The 26,267-nt window shown below is 48.0% G+C and overlaps 1 protein-coding gene across 1 annotated transcript; it reads left to right on the top strand.

Annotated features, from left to right (window-relative positions):
* The first annotated feature begins 1,787 nt into the window (after nucleotides 1–1,787).
* DUSP1 (dual specificity phosphatase 1) lies at nucleotides 1,788–4,910 on the top strand. Its single transcript, XM_029218828.1, has 4 exons — nucleotides 1,788–2,416; nucleotides 2,693–2,838; nucleotides 3,206–3,425; nucleotides 3,850–4,910. Exons 1-4 carry the CDS (start codon nucleotides 2,050–2,052, stop codon nucleotides 4,218–4,220), a joined length of 1,104 nt encoding a protein of 367 aa, XP_029074661.1. The 5' UTR covers nucleotides 1,788–2,049; the 3' UTR covers nucleotides 4,221–4,910.
* Nucleotides 4,911–26,267: the final 21,357 nt, after the last annotated feature.

Raw genomic sequence — 26,267 nt, 5'->3', positions numbered from 1 at the left:
AGGGCCAGACTGTGTCACTTAACACTGTAATGTTTGTATAAAAAAGTTTTCTTTTTAAAAAATGTGTAGGTATTAAAAACCGCTCTTGGTAAAAAAAAAAAAACAAAACTTGGATCAAGTTCACATGCTGTGAAAAATCAGCAGCTGTAACATTTTATGATTCAACGCATAAAATATGTTGAGTTCCTCAGATGAATAAGTAGTATAAACAAAGAAGTTTTTTCTTTCTTAAAAAAGATACAGGGAGGGCGTTGCCATTATCTGAGGACCTCTTTGCTGCCCTCAGCCAATGTTCATCTGAAGGTAGAGAACGCCCTTTACAAGAAAAAAGCACTTAGCCTTTTACTTTTCTAGAATTTAGGCAGAAAGTTTGAGCATGTGAGAACACCGAAGCTAAGCGAGGCAAATGCAGAAGTTGCCTCTGGTGATACAATCCACAGACCAACCACCCAGGGTGGCAGTGAAACGCCCCCCTCCCCCGGAGGAGAGGCTAAGAAACTACAGAATGTTCCTGATCCGGCACCCCAGCACGGTGGTGCAATATTTATGTTCGTGTACGTAGCACTGTTGGTGCTGCTGCAGAGGGGCTCCGCCGCCCAGGGGGGCGTCACTAGAGCCCAGGACGAGGGTGACCGCGTGGGGTTTTCCCAAACGTTTGTCCAGGTCCTGGAAATCCTCTTAAAGCACTGTAGGATTGGATTTCGAGTTCGGCCCATATTGATGGTGAGAAGCAGAGCGTGGGGGCTGCGCCCGGCCCCTGTTCCCCTTTGCAGCCCCCGAGCCCAGCGCTTAGTAGGCGCTCAATCAGTACATATTTGCGGCATAAAGAGATGGAGCCGCTCAGTCTTAGGCAAATGTGGCGAGAAACGTGTCTGGCGGCCCCTGGTGGGGCGCTGTCGAGCCGCGATGGGGGTCGCCTCCCTAAACCCCGAACCCCGCAATCCACAACCGGGCCTTGCGACCCCTCACCCTGATTTCAGCCCCCTGACTTGCGCTCCATTGGCTCACAATCGTCTAGGGACTACACGACTAGGAATGAGATTCTTCCGCTTGGTATTCGATTGGAAGGCGTTTTACTCGTTAAATGTACATTTTAAGTAACAGGGAAGTCTGGGGAACAGGAGAATATTTCCCCGAACACCTCCACCCCAACTCAGCCCGGTAGTTCTGGGATGGATTTGTCTTCAGCCCTCATTTCAGGCGCCTCGCTGTTGCCCCACCGCCAGCAGTGTGATACTGGGCAAGTAAATCGCTTCTCCTTGGGAACCTGCTTCCTCGCCAACTGGGGACGAGGCAATGGGCGAAAGGGGCCCACGTGTATGCAAAAACAAAGGAAACCCCTTTCCGCTCCGGTGGGCGGCGGAGGGGGCGCTGGGAAGCGGCACGGTGGAGAGGGAGGGGAGGCGGAGGCCGGTGGCAAACGGCCGGATCTCCCTGCCGTTCGCGCCCGGGAGGTCAGTCCTCGCCTGGCAGAGTGCCCGTCCCCTCCCCTCCCCGCTGGGCGCGGAGAGCGGCGCGGGCCAGGTCCCCGGGGACGCGCCAGGCGCAGGCCGGATGGCCTGGCGGGGGCCTGAGCCGGAGCCAGAGCGCAGCCAACGGACCCCACTCGGAGGCCGATGACGTCTTTGCCTTTGGCTCCTCCGGCGCCAAGCCCGGCAGGGCGGGTGACGTCACCGCACCGGTCACGTGATCGCTATTCAAACAAACAAACCCCCTCCCCCTGAGCGCGCGAGACCCGCCCCTCCCCGCCCCGCCTCGCCTGCCTGCCGAGAGGCCACATATAAACGCGCTCACCCGGTCAGGCTCGCTGTGAAGGACGTCGGGGCTGTAGGGACTAGGCGGGCCGGAGGAGCAATCGGGAGAGCAGCAAGGAAACCGAGGCGGTCTAGAGTCCCGCACGACGACCCCTCGCTCAGTGCAAAGGCAGTTTGGGGTTTGGCGCAAAGAAAACCGGGGTCGGGCTTTTCCTCGAAAGCCGTCGCTCTACTTTTGGCTTCCCAGGACAAAGAGCACAGGAGGACTTGCACGCTGGGGGCGCTGGGGCCGGCCATGGTCATGGAAGTGGTCTCCCTGGACGCCGGAGGCCTGCGGACGCTGCTGCGGGAGCGCGCGGCGCAGTGCTTGCTGTTGGACTGTCGTTCCTTCTTCGCTTTCAACGCCGGCCACATCGTCGGCTCGGTCAACGTGCGCTTCAGCACCATTGTGCGGCGCCGGGCCAAGGGCGCCATGGGCCTGGAGCACATCGTGCCCAACGCCGAGCTGCGCGGCCGCCTGCTGGCCGGCGCCTACCAAGCCGTGGTGCTGCTGGACGAGCGTAGCGCCGCCCTGGACTGCGCCAAGCGCGACGGCACCCTGGCTCTGGCCGCCGGAGCGCTCTGCCGCGAGGCGCGCGGTGCGCAAATCTTCTTGCTCAAAGGTACGCCGTCGGGGGTGCTCAGGGGCGGGCCGCACGCCCCCTGCCGCCTTGCCCGGGGACCCCTGGCCCTCAGCTCCTGGGGGGCTGCCTCACCTGGAGCGCTTGGACGCCTGAGTCGCATTGTGGGAACTTGTTGACTTTGTTTGGCACTAGGAACAAAAGACTCGCCTGGGCCTCTCCGGGATAAACTTACAGCCCTAGTGGATGGGGGAGTTGTATGAAGGTGCTCTGTCTCGGCGGTACTAACGGAAAAAAAATGTCTCTTTTTATTCCCAGGAGGATATGAAGCTTTTTCTGCTTCCTGCCCGGAGCTGTGCAGCAAACAGTCGACCCCCATGGGGCTCAGCCTTCCCCTGAGTACTAGCGTCCCCGACAGCGCCGAATCCGGGTGCAGTTCCTGCAGCACCCCACTCTACGACCAGGTTAGTAGGGAGGAGCCGTGCCCGAGGGGAGAAGGAACAGCTGGCAAAGGTGGAAGAGCAGTGCTAGTGAGAATATAGAAAGCGACATGCAGCTTTATTTTTAACAGGGGACACGGGATATTATTTATCCCATGGTTAAGTGGTATGATGGAGCTGGGTCTCTAATTGTTGGCACTACAGAAAAGAACTTGTTGGCCCTGCCTAGGCAAATGGGTTTAGTCCCCTATTTATTTATACTCTAACAGCAGTGCTACAAAGTTCACCCAGTGTTGAAACTGACTTTTCCAGCAGGGAGTTTTTGTGGGTGTGGGCACCAGCATTGACATTGAATAAAGCTTGACAAGTGTTGGATATTTCTGGATTTCAGGGTGGCCCAGTGGAGATCCTGCCTTTTTTGTACCTGGGCAGTGCCTATCATGCTTCTCGCAAGGATATGCTGGATGCCTTGGGCATCACTGCCTTGATCAACGTCTCGGCCAACTGTCCCAACCATTTTGAGGGTCACTACCAGTACAAGAGCATCCCTGTGGAGGACAGCCACAAGGCGGACATCAGCTCCTGGTTCAACGAGGCAATTGACTTCATAGGTAAATGGAACAGATGCCTGAGACTTCTGCCTCACTCCTTCCGTTTTAGTCACTGAGCTTAAACTCTATGGCAAGAACCTGAGTGACATACTTTTAAGTGTTCCTCTAGACGCTAATGTCAGTCTGGTGTGGGTAGCATCTCTGAGAAATATAGATTCAATGTCCCATTTTATAGATTAGCAAACTGAATCTCAGAATGTTGATTTGTGCAATAGCAGTCTGCTTAGTGGTGATGCCTGGTCTGGGTTTAAATGCCCTGCTGTTCTTTTCCACACTGCCTCTACAAACAGTGTCCGTGTGATGGCATGAGGCGATATTGACCACCTCTGGACAGGACACACATGACGTTTCTTAGACACCCTATTCCTGGGGTTGGGGTTGTTCTCCTGGGCTCTCAAGTAACCAACTGCACTTTGTTTTCCAGATTCCATCAAGAACGCTGGTGGAAGGGTGTTTGTCCACTGCCAGGCGGGCATTTCCCGATCAGCCACCATCTGCCTCGCTTACCTCATGAGGACTAATCGAGTCAAGCTGGATGAGGCCTTTGAGTTTGTGAAGCAGAGGAGAAGCATCATCTCCCCCAACTTCAGCTTCATGGGCCAGCTGCTGCAGTTTGAGTCCCAGGTCCTGGCCCCGCACTGCTCGGCAGAGGCGGGGAGTCCCGCCATGGCTGTGCTCGACTGCGGCACTTCCACCACCACCGTCTTCAACTTCCCGGTCTCCATCCCCGTCCACCCCACGAACAGTGCATTGAGCTACCTTCAGAGCCCCATTACAACTTCTCCCAGCTGCTGAAAGGCCACAGGAGGTGATCCTCACAACCCAGCAGGACTCCAGGCTCCTTCCTGAAAGGAGAAATGCAGTAACTCCAGGGAAGGGAGCTTGTGAGGGCTGGTCCTTATTTATTTAATTTCACCCGAGTTCCACTGGGTTCCTGAGTGGTCGTAGTGATGACTTAGCACCAAGACGTTTGCTGAACTCAGCAGGTTTCGGGACCAACATACAGTGGGTACATAAGGTCCCTATGACAAAATGGGGCAGAAGAGAGAGGACTCAGTGTGTGAGTCGATTTCTTTTTGCTTGTCCCTGTTTTCTGAAGACACTTTCATGCTTGACATACCTACCAGTATTACCATTCCCGACGACACATATACATATGAGAATATACCTTATTTTATTTATTTTTGTGTAGGTGGTCCACCTTCACAAATGTCAGTGTCTACTCCTAGAAGAACCAAATACCTCAATTTTCTGTTGTGAGTACTGTAATATCCTGTAAATATAGCCTAAGCAGGCTTGTTTTCAGCACTGATGGAAAGCACCAGTGTTGGTTTTGTTTTGTTTTGTTTTTAAGTTGCCAACAGTTGTATGTTTGCTGATTATTTATGACCTGAAATAATATATTTCTTCTTCTAAGAAGACATTTTGTTACGTAAGGATGACTTTTTTATACAACAGAATAAATTATGGCCTTTCTATTGAAAACTTGATGCTTTATTTCTTGGGCAGCCCCACTGATCCCTCTCCCATCACTGAAATAGGGGAGAACAAGGTCCTCCAGAATGTGTGTTGGCATCTGATCCCATACTCTTTGGTGGCCCCTCAGTCCCACAAGATGGCTGGGTTGCAAGGATGGTAGAGAAGTGTGATCAATCATAAAAAAACAAACAAAAAAACATAGGTGCTGGAGCTGAGCTCTTGGTATTGGATTCAAGTGTCCACCTATGTATCTTCCCATCATGTCTCCCTCAAGTGTCCCCAGAGCCAAAACTAGGAAGAAGTAGCCATTTACTTGGTTGCTTTTTCCATTTAATACCTTCCCCAGGATAACACAAAAAGCCTCCCTCCCCTCTCTGATCTCTGCTGAAGTGATGAGGATGATAGCTTTTCAACACATTTGCTATAAATGTGTTTCTACTATGTGCAAGGCAGGGTGTGCTAACTGACCCTAGAACAACTCGGCAAGATCTGCAAATGAAGATGGTGAGACCCAACATAGCTAAGTGGCACAAGTCGGGGAATTGGGCCCTACATCTGTTTTGTTTCCTAATTCTATGTGCTTTGTGCTTTATCACTTGCTTCTCATGTGTGCTTTTTTTTTTTTTTTGCCTTTGAAAAGACCTTTATTTTTTGTGAAAAGAATACCAAGCGCTATAAGCAAATACAGTGTAGACAAATCACCAGAAATCCCCACCCCCAACCTGACCATTATTGTTTTGGAGCACATCCCCTAGGCATCTCTGCACATGTACACAGCATTTTTGGTGGCTGCCTCCTTCAGGTCACTTGCTGCCCTGCTTTCATAATTTTGTTGAAGAAGATAGACAATTAAATCTGACTTGCTCTAGGGCAATATTCTCGATTTTCACTCTGTCTTGCCAAACAGGCCAATGCAGAGAAGGTGTAATTAACTACCAACCCATAATCCAGTCTTTAATGTTGAACTAAATAACAGTGACGCTCCTGGGTTGCTGGCCCCTTAGCCCCTGCACTCCTTTACTTGTTTCTGGACAAAGTGCTGTAGGAAGCAGAAAAGCGAAAATCTTACTTTACTTTTCTAGGGGTGCTCTGAGTAGTGGTCCTGGTCCAGCCCCATCATTCAAGGCCTTGACCTTTCTGCACTGGTTCACCATGCACCACCTGACTCCCAGGGCCTGAAAGATCCCTGTGTTCCATGTTCTAAGAACTTACCCCAGGCTGGCAAGTTCATTTCCTCAGCTAGGCTTCCAATTACAAGTGTGTTCACGCCTTTCAAAACAAACCATACCCAGTGTTTTTATCAAACCCTAGAAATCTACTATTGCAAATATCTCCCTTCGTGGAAATGTACCAGCGACTTCGAGTCCGTGGCAGATGCCATGGCTGACATCCCCGTGGGCTCGGGCCATCACTTTCTGCTTGGCAGGCACTGGCTGAACCAACATTAATCTCCACTGTGATCCACACAGTGGAAAAATACAGTGGCTGCCTAAGGGAGCCGCCAGTGAAAACAATTCACTCACTTCTCCCAGCACAAGCTAGTTAACCTCCTGCCAGCCCTGGAGAGCCAGGGTGATAACCCCTCCTCCCCATGCATCCGATTCCTGGTCTCAGGCCCTCCAGAAGATGTCAGTTTTGGCCTGAGACTGCTTTTCTTAGGAAGGAAAAAAAGTGCCTAAGATGAGAAGAAAGATGCTTAAACTATTAAAGTGTTGTTTCTCAGCTGGGAGATTGACATAGGGACAACTCGATCATTTAATACTGATAATGTAATAACAGCTGTCAATTTTAGAGTTAGCGCCCTGTGCCAGCCACTGTGCTAAGTGCTTTCCAGATGATCCAATTTAACTTTTAAAGCAACATCCATTTTACAGAGGAGGAAACTGAGGCTCAGAGAGGTGAAGCGACAACCCTCTAATTGTAGCTCAAGGTCATACAGCAAGTAAACGGCACTGCAAAGTTGGGAACATGGGTCTGTAAGAAGACTGGGGAAGAAAGCCCTAGTTCAGTCCAGAAGACAGCTCGTGGAAGTGAGGAAAAGATGAGCTTTGTAGCTAACCAGACGTCAGCATGGTTTTACCCCGTAATATCAAAGTGGAAAAGCCATTTGTCCCTTTGGGCCTCGGTTTCCTCATCTGTAAAATGAAGATAATAAAACCTACTTCACTTGTGAGGAGGAAATGTGCTCATGAATGTAGAAGTGCCTGGCAGGTTGTGGGCACTGGAGAAACATTCAGGTCTCTTTCCCCTCTCCTAATGACCTCTAGCGGTTCTTGGGTCTCAGTTTTCCCACCCATAAAATGACCACCTTGCAGTGGATCTAATGGGTAAGCTTCCTCCCAGCCCTCTAATTCTAGTACGTAGAATATGCATCAATGCATACTTTACGCTTTTTGGTGGTTTCCAGACACCCATTATTCCATTAGGAGACTACCAACCCCAAATGCTTCCACTGCATCATCTCCTTTCCTTGGAATTTTGCAAATCATAGCTAATTGGCCTTGAACTTGCAGCCTCCGGCCTCCATTTCCCTCCCTCCCTCCGCTCCCCTGGCCCCTGGTGGATGACATCATTGCGTGTACCCCTTTAAGATTATATAAATCTGTGATCCTACAGTAGCCTCCATCCCCATGGAAACGCGGAGGAGTTTCCCTTTTGTGAGGAAAGCTGTCATGTCACTTCCTGCTGCTGACAAATCAGTTTAGGAGATTAAAATAAAGGGGGGTGCGGGGTGCGGGAGGCGACCTCTGAGAACTGCAGGCTCGGTGGTTTCTGGTTGCCATACACAGAGGCAAACAAAGCCGAGGCCGCGCGGGGCCGAGCTCAGGTTTCCCACACCTCAACGGGTGGATCCAGGTCACCCGGGGCTACTTTTCTCCGCAGGCTGCATTCTGGGGAGCGGGTGGGAGGGCTGACCACTTATGGGGACTTTCCTGGGGCCCTGCAGGGCAAACCTGTTGGAGAACAGCCTCTGGGTCCAGCCAAGCCTCTGCTCCCCTTTACCGGCTCAGGAGGTGTCCTCATCCTTCGGAGAGCAAAGGGTATGCCGGTTGCTAGCGCCACAGTGCACACAACTGTGCTCTGCTAAGGGAAATACGGTAGAACCACCTTTTTCTTGACTGTGGCTTTTTAGGCTAAGCAGCAGTCCATTCATTCGTTCAATCATTCATTCAACAAATATTTATTGACTCTCTATAGGCCCAGGGATGCTTTGGTGTTAGACAAAGTTCCTATTCTTTTTTTTACGTTTTTTTCAAAGTTCCTATTCTCAAGTAGCTAACAATGGTGCTGTTGGGGTGTGTAAATAAATAATTAAGAAATAAGATAAGAATGAAAGCTCTGAAGGTGAGATATTAAAGGAGGGGGGTCCTTCAGATTTTGGTGATCAGGGAGGCCTCTCTGATGGGGTGACTGGAGAAGCTAAGACCTGAGTGATACAGCCCAGTTGCCTGTTTGAGAGGTAAGCTGGGAAGAGGGTTCCAGGCCAGGAGGGCACTAAAGACTTGACGTTTGAGAGGGATCTTTGTGGACTGGTAGAGCACTTGACTTGGAGCCAGCTAGACCTGAGTTCAAGATCTGCTTCTGCCACTTGTTAGCTCTGTGACTTACTGTGGGTAAGTTACCAAACTCTAAGCCTCAGTTTCCCCATCTGTAATATGGGCCAATAACCTCTGACCTTCAAAGGCTCTTTAAGAATTAAATGAAAGGCCTCTGGGCTCATCAGAGAAGCTTGGGAAAGGCTCATTGTCCACATTATGCCACCTGAGCAGCAGCACGCCTCCCCAGAGTGTCCTGGTGAAAGGAAACAGGGAGAAGTGAGTTGTCTTGCCCCATCTCTGGGCCCCAGGACTTATCCCAAGGGCTAGGGAGCAGCAGGTACTTACATATGTCTTCTTTATAAAGGAGTGAGTGACTATCCCCTAGAAAGTCCTCGGTAGATGTTCGAATAAAACCACCAAAATTCTGGGACTTTGTTCCAAATGCCTCAACAAGTAGTAACTGTATGTCCTTGGGTAGATTACTTCTCCACTCAAAGCCTCAGTTTTCATATCTCTAAAAAGGGGGTGATGAAAGTATTTGCTTTACATGGTAGTTGTTAATATTAGATGAAATAACGCACACAGAATATTTTGCACAGTACTCAACACACAATAAACAATAAGCGTCAACCATTTTAACCATAATTATTATCATCAACGCTACCACCAGCACCATCATCATCATAAAGGAAAGACTTTAGAAAGGAAACAAACTTTAATCTTTACCCCGGGCCTCTCCCCTAACTGCGGACTTGTATATCCAATAACCTCCTTGACATATCCATGTCTTTATCAAATAGACTTCCAAATTTGGCAATTCCAAAAATAAACCTTTGATTTACCCCCAAACCAGCTCCATCTGTGCTCTTCCAATCTCGGTTAATGGCAACTTCATTCTTCCCTTAGCTCAGGTCAGAAACTATGGAGCCATCCTTGACTCCTCTCATTTTCTCATACAGAAGTTGCCTATGTTACCGCAGTAGCCTCAGGGCTGTTCTTGTTTCTGCACTGTCCCTCTCAGTCTATTGGCCACCAAAAGCCAAAGCTACCCTTTTAGTGTTGCCTATAGTACACACCTTTGATGACAAATTCAGCTTTTGCTTCCCTACAAATATTTTAATTTACTTTCATTATTGAAAAATGTTTTCACTGGGCAAAGAATTTCAGTTTCAACCTTATTTCTTCAACCATTTTGAAGGCATTGTCTTCTCAATTTTGTAGTGTCTTTTGAGAAGTCAGCTTACTAACTTAGTGTTGTCCCTCTGAGGGTAATCTGTCTTTTTTCCCTGGTTGCTTTGGATTTTCTCTTTCTCTCTCTCTTTTCTTAAAATTATTTAAAAAAAATTTTAAAAACATCTTTATTGGAGAATAATTGCTTTACAATCTTTTTTTTAAGCAGTTTTATTATAATGTCTCTGTAGTTTTCTTCCTATTTACCTTGCTTAAGATTTGTGCTTTTTTCAAAACTGTGGTTGATGTCTTTCATTAGTCTTGGAAAATTCTGTTATTATTTCTCCATTTTGATACTTTCACATATAAAACATAGCTATTTTAATGTCTGTGACCAATAACTATATAGATTCTCTTGTGTTTATATCTGTTGCCTATGGTTTCTTTTGATATTTGTAAAATCATGTTTTATTCCCTCATATGCCTGGTTATTTTGATTGAGTGACAGGCACTGTGTATGAAAAATTTTAGAGATTATTTAAGGCAGTTTTACCCTCTTCTCAAGAGGGTTTACTTTGTTCTGGGTGGCTTGGAGGTCTAGGAATCCCAGATCACCTTAACCCAAACAGAGACAGAGATGGCTTGAGAGGACTTGAAGCTGGGCTTTAGACCCTGTGATGACTGCTACAGTCTTCTTCTAAAGGTGTATTCTTTAGTAGTTGCAACTAAAAGTTTGGGGGTTTTCCAAGCCCCCCAGCCTGTATTACTTTTTGGGGTAATATACGAGAAAGCCTAGGCGTATACCAGATTCCTTCCTGGTGTGCCCTGAACTCTAATATTTGTCCCATTATACTCATGAGTCTGTTAAAAGCTCTGCTCAAGTTGTTAGCCGTTCAGCTTCTCATTTCAGAATTGGCAGATAGCCCTTCGGGGAAAAGAGGCACCCAATGCTATGCTCATCCCTCTGGGTTTTCCTCTTCCAGCTCTTGATCCCACAGTTCCTCACTGCCCTTTTACCGCTTGAACGTCTTCAAACTGAAATGTTTAAAAGTATTTTGTCCAACTTTTCTAGTCCTCAGCAGTAGAGTGGTTCTGGACGATGTGGTCTGCCATGACTGGAAGGGAGTTATTTAGACTTTTAAAAACCCAGAGTGAAACTTCTAACACATGAGGTTTCTTTTTCTCCTCTACCCCAACCCTCCATGGCACCCACCTCACTCATAATAAAAGGCCAAGTCTTTACAAAGGCTACAAAACCTGACATCACTTGTCTGGCTGATACATCTCTGACCACACCTTCTGCCACTCTTCCCCTTCACTCATCTCTTCCTAGCATAGGCAGAGTTCACTTTTGCTTCAGGGACCCGTTCTCTTCCCTCCGCCCAGACCAATCTCCCTTTAGATCCCTGCATCTGGCTTCCTCATTTCCTTCAGCTCTCAGTTCAAAAGTCATCTCTTCAATGGGCCACTTCCTGACCACCACCCCTCTTAAACTAGAACCACCCTGCCCCAACCCTGGCCACCCCATATCCCTTTCTCTGCTTCACTTCTCAACAGAGCACTTATCACCGCCTAACACTTACTTATTTGTGTGTGGTCTATTTTCCCACTAGAACGGAAGGCCTTGAGGGCAAGGACCTTGTCTGTCTTGTTCACTGTGGGATCTCCTGCCCTTAGAACAGCGCCTGGCATGTAGTGAGCACTCAGTAAATGTGATGCATAAATGAGAGAACTCTGAAGGCTATGGACAATTCCTCTCCTTTCTGGGTGGGTCCTGGGCTCCAGCTAGGGGGAAGTGATTCTTTTCTGCTCAGCCAACCTCTTTCCCTTCCACATGAGGCAATTTCCCTTGGAGAATTTCCAGTAACACACAGTGGTGTGCAAATGAAATAAAGCATATAAAAACACTTTGTAATCAGGAAATAACATGATGGTCCTGGCTATCCAAAACCTGCTTATCCTGGGGCTCCGTTCTTGGGATCAGGGCTGTGACTCTGGAAGGACAACAGTGGGAAAAGCTCCTCAGGGGCTCCATTCTGAACTCCATCCTCCCACATTTTCCCCCGCCTTTCCTCCCTCCCATCCAAAGAGAATTCCCCATGGCGTGTGCCTCTAATTAGGAGAATGGGGCAGTGGGTGATTCATGGGGAAGTCTGTAGGGCTGCTTGGGGCTTATGACTCACAGCTTCTCATCTAGCAGGAGGGTTAGATCTCTATACCGAATCTCCTGGAAATGTCCTTTGTCAAGGGCTCCAGTGACCACCGGGGATTCTCCCCCACAGAGCTCTCAACAGCACCTTCCTGGCACTTGTCACTCTGTTTAGTTGTCTGTCTGTTGCTCAATAAGTACATATGGAAGGAACAAAGAAAGGGAGGCCAGCAGTGAAAGCGGGAGGGAGGGGAGGAGGGGAAGAGGACCTCCGACTCCCTGACCAGACTGTGAGCCACTAAGGGCAGGATCGTGCCCTTTTCTGTGTCCCAACGTAAGGCTTGGCTTATAGTTGGGGAAGTGATGGTTGAGTGAATGAAGGAATATTTGGGACTCTTGAGGGGCCTCATTCTAGGATATTGCCAGCCTGATAGAGCCTCGTGGCAGTGGCAGGTGGGGGGCTGGGGCTTGGTATTTATTGTGGATGACACTGTAGAGGCTAAGGCAGATGGTACTGGTTGACATAAAAGCAGTCCAGTCATAAAAGCAGCCCCTTCTGAGCTCTAACTGGTGCCAGGCCCTGCACTGGACACTGGATGCACAGGAATGGACAAGATACGATCCCTGACCTTGGGCTCTCCCAGCAAACGGTGGAGACTGATGTCTTGACCCAGGATTTTAGTGCAGTGGTCTGGGAGCTGGTGGCAAGGTGTGGACTGGACAAGGGAGTGGGGAGATGCAGGGAGGAGTGGATAGAGGGGAGGAGAAAGAAGAAAAGGCTTTCTGCAGGGGGTGACTCTTGAGCCCTGGAATTCTGGGGACATGGCACAGAAAGGACTCCTGTCCTCAGGGGGAAGAAGAATGGTCTGAAGCCAATTTATTGTTGTTTACTAGATTTTATGGAAAGAAGAAGGGCCCTAGGACTTGTCCCAGGCCCAAACTACTTGCCCTAGAAGTGAATTCTCAAGAGTCCTCACGAGAGTCCGCACGACTGTCCTGCTCTTACGCAAAATGGACCAGAGCCCCGCGCCCCCTGTGGTGGGCATCTAAAAGAGTGGGCTCTGTGGGGCACTGAGTGAGGCCAAGGACATGACCCTCAAGGAAGAAAGACTGAAAAGCAGTAGCCTGGACCCTGGCTTCCTCTCCGTATTCTCATTGGATGAATTCTTTAGGCTGCTCTCAACATGGATCCGAAAACTGCAGAGGGCACAGTGTCCCAAGAAGATGAGATAACACGATTATGACTACCTTGTCCCTACGGCCCATAGTCAGCCATTCAAGCTCCCACTCACATTGGCTTTGGACATGACAGGGCACAGCGTTCAACCCTGGTTATTCCACTACGAGCTGCTGCTCTGGTTTGAAGGGCCCTGCAGCCCTTGAAGAGGCAAGACCTGAGTTTCACTTGGGCCATTGCTCATCCTACTATAAGTTCTATGAGAGACTGGGGACAACTTTATTTCTGATATCTCTGGCCAGAGCTAGTGCCCAATATAGCCATGATAGCTCAGGGTCAGAGAAGAAAGATAAAGGAAGTCTCATTTATTGAGCTCCTACTATGACTATTGCTTTCCGTATGTGGTTTATTTAATGCTCTCATCTGGCCTCTTCATCAGGGCTTATTATTATTGCCATGTCACAAGGAGTAGTAACTGAGGCCTGGAAAAGTAGAGGATTTGCTTAGAGCCACAAGTTGGGCTGAACTCAGTGTCCAAGGCCCAAGTCCGGCAAGGTCTTTCCACTGCACCAAGCAAGATAAGGGTGAGCCCTGCCCTCGTTCTGGGGCCCTGGTTTTCCTTTCTTCTTTAGTAATAGATTTTTAGTTAGGTATGTGTCTTACAGTTCCCTCCCTTGCAGCCAGGTGTGGCCATTTGGATAAGTCAGGCCTAAGGTGTGTGCAACTTCCAGAGAGTGTCATTAAAGAGAAGGGGATTTCTTTTCTTCCCCCTTTCCTTCTTCTTGTTGTCTGGAATACTGGTGTGATGGCTGGAGCTGAGGCAGCTATTCAAAACCATGAAGCAATACTAGGAATGATGGCAGAGCAGCAAGATAGAAGGAGTCTGGGTCCCTGAGGACTGTTGGGAGATAATTCTCCGTGGCATTTTTACAACTTTTGTGACACCTTTTAAATGAAATTATTTCTTTTCAAGAGTTGTTTTAAGGCAAATAGCCTGGGGAAACTAAGATAGTGTCTTCTGGAACAGAGAACAGATTTGTTTCCTGAGCAGGATAATAGAGATAATGTTATTTTCCAGGGCAAATGTTGGCTAGATTTGCTAGCAGCCTCTTAGAAGATTAGGATTTTCCTAAACTCAGTGTGCCTTAGCTCTGACCCAAACCCACTGTGTGCACAGCATCCACCTGGGCCTACTGCACTGGCCCCATGGAACTTGGGGGGCAAGGGGAACCAGTGCAAATATGAACCTCATGCTGCCCGCTGTGCTGTAATAAAGTCCCTTGTCCTGTGTCTTCTGCAAGCATCTATGAAACTGTGGTCAGCTTACTTGTTAGTTTGCAAGTAGGAAGGAATTCTCAGGCCTTCATGCTTCTGACAAGGATTTCACGGAGCACAGCAATAAGCCCTAGTGGGATTTTTCCCCCCTTTTTTCTAACTTTATTGAGATAAATTTTACCTCAATAAACACCTATTTTAACCTTATGATGTAATGATTTTTGACAAATCTATATAGTTTTATGTGTATATTCAAATTTTAACAAATGTATGCAGAATGTATTATACCTACCAACACAGCCAAAATATAGAGCATATCCATCATCAAAAATTCCCTCATGCTTCTTCCCGATCAATCCCTACCTAGGGACATGCTTTCTGTCACCATAGATTAAAATTGTGATTTCTGGATTTCCTATAAATGGAGTCATGTTGTATTCTTTCTGTTGTGTCTGCATTTTTTCAATCAGCATAATTTTTTTTAGATTAGTCCATGTTGTTGTCTGTATCAGTAATTAAATTTTTCTTAAATAGATTTTATTTTTTAAAGCCGTTTTAAATTCACAAAAAAACTGAGTGGAAAGCACAGAGAGTTCCCATATACCTCCTTCCCCATACGGGCCCAACCTCCCCCACTATCAACGTACAGCCCCATACTGGGACATTTGTAACAGTGATGATACAGCATTATCACCCAAAGTCCATAGCTCACATTAGGGATCACCCTCGGTTTTGTACATTCTACGGGTCTGGATAAATGTATAATGACATATATCCACCATTATAGTATCTTACAGAGTAGTACCACTCCTTTAAAAATCCTGTGTTCTACCTATTCATCCCTCCCCCTACCCCCAACCCTTGTAAACCACTGATCTTTTTACTGTCTCCATAGTTTAACCTTTTCTAGAATGTCATTTTTTAAAAAAATAAATTTATTTATTTATTTTTGGCTGCGTTGGGTCTTCGTTGCTGCACGCGGGCTTTCTCTAGCTGCCAGAGCGGGGGCTACTCTTTTTTGTGGTGCGCGGGCCTCTCATTGCAGTGGCTTCTCTTGCTATGGAGCACCGGCTCTAGAGCGCAGGCTCCAGAGCGTAGGCTCAGTAGCTGTGGCGCACGGGCTTAGCTGCTCTGCGGCATGTGGGATCTTCCTGCACCAGGGCTCGAACCCGTATCCTCTGCATTGGCAGGCGGACACTTAACCACTGCACCATCAGGGAAGTCCCTAGAATGTCATTTTTGATTATACAGTATGTAGCTTTTTCAGACTGGCTTCTTTCACTTACTAATAAGCATTTAAATTTCCTTCATGTCTAGATGGTTTAAATCCATTGTCTGATGTACCACCATTTATTATCCTTTCATCTACTCAGGGACATCTCGGTTGCTTCCAAAGTTTGGCAATTATGAATAAATTCATAAACTACAAATATAATTCATTTGTAAATGAATGATAAATATTATTCATAAATAATATTATACATAATTATGAATAAGGCCCATCTACGTTTTATGGATATAAGCTTTCAGCTTCTTTAGGTAAATAGCAAAGAGAATGATTGTTGGATTTTATTGTAAGAGCATGTTTAGTTTTGTAAGAAACCGACAAATTGTCTTCCAAAGTGGCTGTACCATTGCCTTCCCACCAGAAATGAATGAGAGTTCCTGTTGCTTCATATCCTTGCCAGCATTTGGTATTGTTAGTGTTTTGGTTTTTTTTAAAAAAATATTTATTTGTTTATTTATTTGATTTTGGCTGTGTCGGGTCTTAGTTGCGGCACTCAGGATCTTGCTTTGCGGTGCTTGGGCTTTTCTCTAGCTGTGGCGCACGGGCTTAGTTGCCCCGCGGCACGTGAGATCTTAGTTCTCCGACCAGGGATGGAACCCGTGTCCCCTGCGTTGGAAGGCAGATTCTTTACCACTGGACCACCAGGGAAGTCCCAGTATTGTTAGTGTTTTGGATTTTGGCCATTCTAATAGGCATGTAGTGGTATTTTGTGTGTTTTAAAAAAATATTTATTTATTTTGGCTGCCCCGGGTCTCAGTTGCAGCATGTAGGATCTTTGTTGTGGCATGCATGAGGGATCTAGCTCCCCAACCAGGGATCAAACCCGGGCCCCCTGCATTGGGAGCACAGAGTCTCACCCACTGGACCACCAGGGAAGTCCCTTTGTTTTTGTTTTTAATTGAAGTACAGTTGATGTACAGTATTATATAAGTTACAGGTGTACAATAGAGTGATTCACAATTTTTAAGGTTATTCTCCATTTATAGTTATTTAAAAATATTGACTATATTCCCTGTGTTTTACAATATATCCTTGTAGCTTATTTTGGTAACTTAATTTAACTTGCGATTCCCTAATGACATATGACGTTGGGTATCTTTTCATGTGCTTATTTGCCATCTTTTTAAAAAATTTATTTATTAATTAATTAATTTATTTTTGGCTGCATTGGGTCTTCATTGCTGCCCATGGGCTTGTTGTGGCGAGCGGGGGCTACTCTTCATTGCGGTGCGTGGGCTTCTCATTGCGGTGGCTTCTCTTGCTGCGGAGCACAGGCTCTAGGCTCGCCGGCTTCAGTAGTTGTGGCACATGGGCTTAGCTGCTCCGCAGCATGTGGGATCTTCCTGGACCAGGGAACGAACCTGTGACCCCTGCGTTGGCAAACAGATTCTTAACCACTGCGCCACCAGGGAAGTCCCCTATTTACCATTTTTATATCTATCTTCTTCTGTTCAGGTTTTTTGCCCATTTAAAAAATCGGGTTGTTTTCTTACTGTTGATATTTGAGTATTTTGGATAACAGTCCTTTATCAGTTGTGTCTTTCAGAAATATTTTCTCCCAGTCTGTGGCTTGTCTCTGGTGGGCTTTTTTTGTGTGAGAGAAAACTATATTTCTATATTCCTATGTTGTTTAAGCCACTGTTATGCTGGGCTTTTCTTGCACCTGAACTTAATTCTAACTAATACCTGAAGGCATACTTCTGCTTAGACCCTTCCAGGGGCTTCCTATCATATCCGGAATAAAACCCAACTCTTTCCATGGCCTCCATGGACTCAGGTAGTCTGGTTCCTGGCAGAGCAGTTAAGAGCAAGGCCTCTGGAACCAGGGTTCAGGCTAGAGTGGGAGTGGGGTGGGGGGAGCCCGACTGGGACTCGACTTCCTGCCTCAGCACTCGGGGCTTGTCAAACCCTGGCAGGCAGCTCTCCTTCCTCTGCTTTTCCACAGGACAAGGATGTGGCCTCCACTCCTTGGAGGGCTGTTTCCGGAACACACTCCTTCTTCTGCTTCTTTTTTTTTTTTTGCGGTACGCGGGTCTCTCACTGCTGTGGCCTCTCCCGTTGCGGAGCACAGGCTCCGGACGTGCAGGATCAGCGGCCATGGCTCACGGGCCCAGCCGCTTCACGGCATGTGGGATCTTCCCGGACCGGGGCACGAACCCGTGTCCCCTGCATCGGCAGGCAGACTCTCAACCACTGCGCCACCAGGGAAGCCCCTCCTTCTGCTTCTGTTTCCCTCCCAGAAAGCAGGCAAGCAGGCCAGGGTGGGATATGGGCAGCAGCACAGGGAGCCCAGGCGGTGTGTCTGCTCTAGCATGTGGCGATGCCCCAGGTGTACCGGCCTCCAGCCCTGGACCCTCTCCAGGCAGAGCACCTTTGCTTCCTGCTCCCACCTTAGACCAGGGCTGTGAGGCTCAGGCTGTGAGGCTGGGCAGGAATCTGGAGGGGACGCCCACGAGTGTCCCCAGGTGTCCTCTCTCTCTGTTGGCCTTGGACTCTCACTGACTTGATGGGAGGCAGGTAGGGGGGAGATATCAAATCTTGGGAATAGTAGGTAGTTAGAAAATAGCTTGAAAATGCATATTCATCCTTTTTTTTTTTTTTTCTTTTTTAACCCCAGGTACCAATAGCAAAAAGCAAAAATCTTCTTAGCATTTGCCAGGTGGAGGGGTTGTAGAGAAATCGAAGCAAAGGTATTAAAGATTTGGAAACACTGCCTTAAATTAAGAATGTAGGGACAATTGAGTAGTGAAAATAGATGCTTGGTGTGTATGCGTGTGGCTGTTTTGTGTGTGCTGAAGTGTGCACTGAGGTAGGTGGGCAGGGAGGGGGCAGCCATGTGTCCCTGCTTGTGTGAGCACCACTGAGGCCCTCGTATGACTGTCCAGGTGTGAACGCAGGCGATGTGCTGTCTTGTCTGGATGGAGGGGAAGGACATGCCATGGGGTAGAGGAAGGAACATCTCTGGGTGGCAGACCAGGTTGGTCCTGGCCTTTTTTGTGTCCGCTGCCCTTGGTCGGCAGGACCAGTGGAGCTCATGGTCATTTAAGGTGCTGGCTGGATCAGGCAGCTCGCTGGGTGGCAGGCCACCTGGGGCCCAGATGGTGCAGGCCTTCCAGGGGGCTGTGGGAGCTATTTTTAGTGGCCTGGGCTGATTCCCAAATCCTGCTATTTCTGGCACTAGAAGATTGCCCTGAAGGATGTGGAAAATTTTCATGTTGAGAATGTCTGGTTTCTCTTTGGCTATGCAAGGGCACAGTAGGGAGACCAGGACAAAGGGCTTGAGGCCTGAGGGTTTCTGGGATAATTCACCAGCACTGAGAGCATGAAATGGCCATATTCCTACCCTTTGGAGACAAGTATGGACTTTTAAAAACACCAGTGTCATGATGGCTGACCATCCCTGCCGGTTTGCCTAGGGTGTCCCTGTTTTAGCACTGAAAGTCTGGCATCCAGGACACCCTTCAGACCCAGACAAATTGGGACAGTTGGTGACCTGAGCTCCATTTCAGCCCCTTTTAGCTCTAGAAGTGAAATTAATAAGAATAAGAAAACCACCTGCATCATCTTCCAGAATGTTCACCATCATCCTATACGGTAGGTACTGTTACCATCTCCATTTTACACATGAGGAAACTGACGCACAGAGAGGTGAAGCAACTTGCCCATTGCAGAACAGGGAGTGAGTAAGGGCGCCAGGATCTGAATTCTGCTGTTCTGGGGCCTGAGTCCCCCAATTATGTCGCCTGGAAGAAGGATGGTTTTGGACCCAAGAAAACCAGGGTTCAGTCACTTCCTAGCCAGACACTTAACTTGGGATAAATAATATCTATTTGGTCAAGTTGTCATGAGGGTTAATTGAGAGACTGTCATTACAGAAGGCCTGACACTAGTAGGTGCTAAGGAAGTGATGGCTCTGTTCCCCACTGCTTGTGGGGTGGCAAGACGTGGTCACGTAAATCCGCTGTGTGAGTGGTCCTCAAGCCACCCCTTGCAGGCTGCACAGCGGGGCACCTGGGTACCAGAGGTGATGGGAGGCAGGTAGGGGGGAGATATCAAATCTTGGGAATAGTAGGTAGTTAGAAAATAGTTTGAAAATGCATATTTTCAGGGGCCCGGGTTCTGCCCTATTTGCCCCAGGCATGCTGACTGCCTCTGGCCTCCACTTTGCTCAGCCGTCGAATGGGCAACTGAGCCCACCCAGGGAGCCCCGTCCCCAATCAGATCAGGAGCCAGATCATGCCGTCAGGGCTGTGGGGCCGGGCGACAGGACGCCGCCGGAGGTGCGGACGTGCGTGCGTGCGTGCGCTAGGCCCGGCACGAGAGGAATGCACCAGCGCCGAGACGCTCTGTTCCTTCCGCAGGCGAGTCAGCGTCCAGCAGGAAGGGTCGCCTCGCGTTCCCAGCCGCCTCCTCCGGGCTGGGGAAGTGGCCAAACAATAGGGCCGCCCTTAGTGACCACGCTGGTGTGTGTGTGTGTGTGTGTGTGTGTGCGTGTGTGTATCCTGAAGGGAGAGAGCTGGGAGAACAGGGAGAGGACCCCTTACTGGGTTTCCCCAGGTGTCAGGCCCCTGGCTGCATTCCCACAGCACCACACCCCCTCCGCCCCAGGACGGCACTAGCATCCTCACCGTACAGAAAACAGACACAGAGAGGGCCACCTGTGGCAAACGGAGTTTGTGCATGGCTAAGGGAAGCCCCTGATGGCTTCTGCCATCTTCCAGCAGTGGGCTTGGGGTGGAGGCTGGGTCGAGGGGTGGGAGGAGGCCGAAAAATCTTGCTGCGTGCCCGGTTCTGCAGTTCACAGAAAGCCTGCATGCACACAGCCTAGACAGGAGAACTGAACTCTCTGCACATACCAGAATAAGTCTGTGAGTTCACCAGCATCCTCATTTTACAGGTGGGGCAACAGAGGCTCAGAGGATGTGCCTACTGCCAGCACACATTTGTTGTACCAAAAAGGATTTGAGCTCCTAAAGAAAGAGAAAGAATCATAATTAATCCTACCTTTCCTATATAGATGGTACCTTAGGGTAACCAAATGGTTGATGAGGGTAAGTTTCTATTTATAGACTTATACCTGCTTTAAAATGTAGGAAAAAATGATAGAATTAGAGAGTCATCACTGGGTAACCCCTAATGGATGAATGGGCAGCTACAGCTGCTCGCATCACAAAAAGAGAGTATGAGCCTCCTGATGGAAGGACATGCGGCACCCAGGAAGTAGTCTTGCCCTAAACTCAAACCGGAATCTGATCAGGTCCCTGGATTTGAACAATTTACAGGAGCTACAGGGGACAGAGGAACATGTTAAGTGGCACCTTGGGGAATGCAGTCAGCCAACTTCAGATGTGAGAGACTCTATAGATATAGACTTCTTCTATAGATATAGACTTTCTTCTACAGATAAATTGCAGGAAGAGAGGGAGAGAGAGAGGGAAACAGAAACAATAACTAAGTAAGTAAATAAATGAATAAATGGAGGGGAAATCAACAGAGTACAGGAGATTTGGAGCCATATCAACCAACTGCCAAGTGTAGCTCTCATTTGGGATTCTGATCTAAACAAATTATAAAACAAATATACAAACAAAAAACTCCAAACAAATGAAAACCACATGTGAAATAAGAAATCCAAATAGATCCCTAAGAATCACGTGGCTGGGGGCTAGTGATCTATTTTGAACTGATGCCCCCAGATGGGATTCTTGAGGTCAGGCAGCTTTGAGACGCCTGGCTTAGGGTGAAATGGGAACTGCCCCAGGGCACTGCTTCCTCCCCGCTGGGCACTCCTGGCAGATAGGCACTTGCTGGAGTTTGTGGAAGGAGGGAGAGAGGGAGGAGTAGAGAGAGATCATTTTCTCTTTCCTGGCCTCTGCACTCAGGGTCATCTTTCTAAAGTGCATGCATCTTGGAGGTAGCCAGGATCTGACCTTTTTTTTAACCCAGTGTTTAAAATTAGACCCCTTGAGCCAGGGCCTACTGTGACCCTGCTCCCTGGGAAATGGTGTAAACAACAAGTTCCAGTTGCTGGGACCTAGAGCTTGTGCCCAAATCAGGCGTGGCCCAGGATGGTGACATCCCACACCTCTGAAGACAGCCCTGCTTAAATCCAGCGGTGGCCCTCAGGACTGGATCACAGTGGTGGGCGCTGGGATGTGAGAACAGCAATCTGCCCTCTTCCCCCGATGGTCCTTCCATTTTAATTACGGGGAAATGGAGTCACCGTGAGCCTTGCCCAAGGTCAAAGAGCATTATTATTATTATTAATTCATACATATGAACTTTAAAAAAATCTTATTGAAAATGGTTTGCTTTCATTTTAACAGATTAAGTCATGTCCATGGCAAAAGATTCAAAAGTACCCACGTATCTGATGGGTAGTAAGTGACTTCTTTCCACGCCTACCCCGGGTCTCCTAATTCTCCATTCCAGGAACTGATATTATCAGTTTCCCCTGTGTCCTTCAGAGACGGTCTGGCCAGCCTTTCTCAGTGGAGTTTCCTTAATGGCCCACGGGATCATTGTGTGTAAGGAATTAGCCTCTTTCCTCTGCATCCTGAGTGGTACTAGTTATGAACCACCCTCGGATGAACTAAGAATTTTCCCTTATATCATTTTCCTTGTTCTGTGTCAGATCCTGACCCCCAGCTGGTTAACTAAACAAACTGTTCCATACTTTTCTTTTGCCCTTACTTTATCTTGGAAATGACACATTGTTAGTATGCAGGGAGCTGCCTCTTTGTTACGGCTGTGTGGTACCCATGGTATGGATGCATGTAATTCATTATTCTGCCTCTTCTGGTGGGCATGTAGTTCGTTTCCAGTCTTTTGCTCCTATACATGATGCTTTGGTGTATATTCTCATGCACGTATGTGAGGGCATCTGTGAGGGAAATTCCTAGAGGAACAGGATCTTACTGATCTGTATCAAACTGGTCCTAGTGACCAGGCTTCTGGGACAAGGACAAAAAGTTTTTACAGCCAGTCTGAGAGGAACTTGGACTGGATGTGCAAACAGTCTGGAAGTTAGAGGAGGGGTACAAGAGTTCCAGATGTCTAAGGAAAGGAAGGAACAGTTATCGTGGGCCTACCATGTGTTAGGTATATCGTTATTTAACTCTCATGACAGCCCTGTGAGGTGGGTATCTATTCCTATTTTACTGCAGAAGCTCAGAGAGGTTGAGTCACTTGCCCAGGGACACACAGTGAATAAGTGGCAAAACTGGGATTTGAACTCAAGTGAGTCTGAATCCAAAGCCTGTACCCTTTCTGTTCCACTACCTGATGGGCTGCCCGTGTTTCCAGAATGGCCAAGGGTCAGGCTGGCATGTTGCCCACCTCCAGAAGGTATCACTCACATTGCAGTCTGTTTGCTTGGCATCCCCGGCATTGTGCAGTGCACAGTCTGTGAGAACGCACACGGCAGCCCTGCTGGGATGCCCATGCTCTACTCTCAACAACAACAACAAAACCACGAAACACAACTGCTGCCTTTAAGACCATGGAACAGCAAGCCAGTTGATTCGTGAATTCTTTCTCTCGTGTGTTATTAGTAGTTATTAGTAGATACTAATTTAGTTATTAGTAGATACTGATAACAACAAAGTTGAGAGAGAGGCTGTTTTCCACCTTCCAGGAGCTCTCAGTCACTGTGATTTAGAAGCACCTTGTGATCAAGGAGGAGGAGTGGACTGACTCTGTTAGGCTGAGGATCAGGGAAGGTTTCTTGAAGGAGGAGGCAGTTGGCTGGGCCCTGAAGTATGAGTAGGAGTTTGCCAGGTGGGAGAGGGGTGAAGGGGGCAGCGAAGGTAGAGGAAGGGCGTTTCAGCACAGGGAACAGCCAGCAGAATGCACAGGTGTGAAATAAGCAGGGCCGTCAGGAACTGCAAGTTCCTGGGTACAGGGAGTGTGGGAAGAAGTGGGGAGCAGACAGCGCGGCCCTTGGAGGGGATTAAAACCCACAGACATATACACATGTGTGTGCCGTGGGCAAAGAAGGGACCCTGGAGTCCCTGACATGGGTTTAACTCCTGATTCTCACTGTATGACCTTGGGCAAGGCCCTCCCCCGCTCTGGGCCTCTTGTCTGCTTGTTGGGGGAGGAGAAGGGTTGTGGTAAGGTCCATCGAGTGGGTCCTTGGTTGGGGCTGTGTGCCGAGCCCTGAGCATACCGGTCACTTGGCTGTCCTTAGCAATGTGTATGCACCTCATTTACCATGACCTTCCCTCCTGGGGTCAGGCCCAGCCGGTCAACCTGGGAATTCCCCGGGTGTGGATTGGGGGATGGCGGGGCAAGAGAAGGATAGGCTGGCTCAGTGGGTCTGGGTACTGGCTGGACTGGGCCTGCAGACAGCTGGGAAACTCCTTCTGACCATCCATGGGCTGGTTCAGCTACATTATGTTTGTTGAGCCTATACTGTGTGAAGCACTATTCTAAATACTTCTCACATATATAGTTCTCATAATCACCTCACGAGGTTGGGCTGTTATTATCCCCACTTCACTGAGAGGAAACTGAGGCTCAGAGAGGTTATGTAACCAGCTTAAGACCACACAGCCAATAAGTAGAATAGACAGGGCCTGTTTAGATGATTTGAACTGGTACTTGGATTAGCTTTTTTTTTCTTTTTTTAATAACCAAGTATTTATTTTAATGTGTATTAGAAAAGAAATAACTAGTGTATCAAACTCATATGTTTCTGGTGAACTATTATTCTTATAATTTCACTATTCATCTTTAGTCTTAAGACTATATTTGCTTGTTCATTTAAAAACCTTTAATAGCTGTGTATTTATGTTAATATGTATTAGGAAAAAAATGTAAGTCATGCATTAAACTCATGACTTTGGGCTGTGATATAATTTCCTTTTAAAAAATCAGTTAAGTAAAATAGCAATTGATTTAAAGGAAATTTTCAAGTAAAAACAGTAAAAGTATAGAAAAAAAAACTACTACAGTGATACTAGAATGAGAGGGGAACGCTTGCCCAGGCCCTGGTGGCCTCCTGGAGATAGTGGAAGAGGTGGAGGACAGAGGGAACCTGAACCTTAAGAGACTGAAGGTTGTCCCGGCCCCAGCTTTCCCCATACCCACCGCCTGTCTAGGCGCTTTCTCCCCTCCGAAGCCAGATGGACCTTTGAAAAAATGTAAGCCACATCCCATTCCTCTCTTGTAAACCCCTCCAATGGCTTCCCATTGCATTTAGAGAAAACAAACTCTTCCCCAATGCAGAGAAGGCCCTATATAACCCAGTCTGCCCCAACCTATTCCCTGTCCTTCCTCACTGGCTGTGAGGTGGGATCACGGCGGCCTCATTGCTATTACTGCCTCAGGGCCTTTGCACAAGCTGTTTCCTCTGCTTAGATCACTCTTTTTCTAGATCTTCACACACACACACCTCTTTCTCAGCCACGTCCCCAGAGAAGCTGCTCCCTGCCTCCATCACCCCCCGAACTAGAAGTAACTTCAGGTTACTTCTGAGTACCACAGTCACCTCACACTGGTTCATTTACCTGAACAGCACTTCTAGCACTATCTAGATATTTTTTTCTTTTTAAAAAACACTGTATTTTTTGTTGTTCCATTAGATCAAGAACTCTGTCTTGTCACTGCTGTCTCCCCAGATTAGTGTCTGGCACATAGTAAGTGCTCAGTAAGTATTTGTTGGGCACATATGTGTGTGAGTGGTGGCTGAGGGGGCTGGAGAATGGGTTTAATTAAGCTCATGCATCTGCAAATGGGAGGCAAGCTTCTCCAGAAACAACTGAGAGGTTTGAGGTCCTCCAGATGAACAGTTCAGGCAGCTGAAACCAAAAATGCAGATGGGATTAGTCACCCTCGGAGCCTGGTAACACTGGCACCAAACGCACTCCCCATCCAAACATATCACAACACTGCGGGCCCCTGCGTTGTCAGGGCCCCGGGTGGCAGCTCTGGCACTTGGGAGCTGGCAACAGCTGAGCAGCGCGGGCACGGCGGGGGGAGGAGTGGGGGGGGAGAGGCTGGGGGGATGGTGTGTGGAACAAACTACGTCAAGGGCCACGGACAGGGTTGCCTGGCCTGGGGACAGGCAGTGGCGGTGGAGGGGGGGAGGGCTTCCTAGCACAAACCTTGAGAAAATTTGCCTTGAAGAATGGCTCAAAGTTGTTGAAAAAGAAAAATTCCACTGCTAAACCGAAGCAGACCACTCGGTTGTGAAATACATTTCCACGACACTTTGCCTGCTCAAAAGGGGAAATTCTCTGCTTTGTTTCTTTTTGGTTTTATAACAGCTTTATTGAAATATAATTCACATGCCATATAATTCATCCATTTAAAATGTATGATTCAGTGGTTTTCAGTATATTCAGAGTTTTTCCACCATCACCACAATGCGTTTCAGAACATTTTCATCACCCCAGAAAGAACCCCCAACCTGTTAGCAGCCCTCCTCCCCTCAGCACTAGGCAGCTACGAATCTACTTTCTGTTTCTATAGATTTATCTCTCCGGATACTTAACATAAATGGAATCATACGGGATCTTGTGTGACTGGCTTCTTTCATATAGCGTAATGTTTACCAGGTTCGTCCATGTTATAGGATGTATCAGTACTTCACTGCTTTTTTTTTTTTTTTCTTTTTTTTTTGTGGTATGCGGGCCTCTCACTGTTGTGGCCTCTCCCGTTGCGGAGCACAGGCTCCGGACACGCAGGCTCAGCGGCCATGGCTCACGGGCCTAGCCCCTCCGCGGCATGTGGGATCCTCCCGGACCGGGGCACGAACCCG

The sequence above is a fragment of the Monodon monoceros genome, unplaced genomic scaffold (assembly GCF_005190385.1).
Source record: "Monodon monoceros isolate NGI ecotype Baffin Bay Population unplaced genomic scaffold, NGI_Narwhal_1 Super_Scaffold_12, whole genome shotgun sequence".
In the NCBI taxonomy this organism is placed as follows: Eukaryota; Metazoa; Chordata; class Mammalia; order Artiodactyla; family Monodontidae; genus Monodon; species Monodon monoceros.
Note: the sequence above shows the minus strand (reverse complement) of the source record. Positions and strands in the feature narration are given on the sequence as shown.

Coding starts and splice junctions, on each gene's coding strand:
- DUSP1 (XM_029218828.1), top strand. CDS start 2,050: ATGGTCATGGAAGTGGTCTCCCTGGACGCCGGAGGCCTGCGGACGCTG. Junction 2,417..2,692: donor GCAAATCTTCTTGCTCAAAG/GTACGCCGTCGG, acceptor TTTTATTCCCAG/GAGGATATGAAGCTTTTTCT. Junction 3,426..3,849: donor CGAGGCAATTGACTTCATAG/GTAAATGGAACA, acceptor TTTGTTTTCCAG/ATTCCATCAAGAACGCTGGT.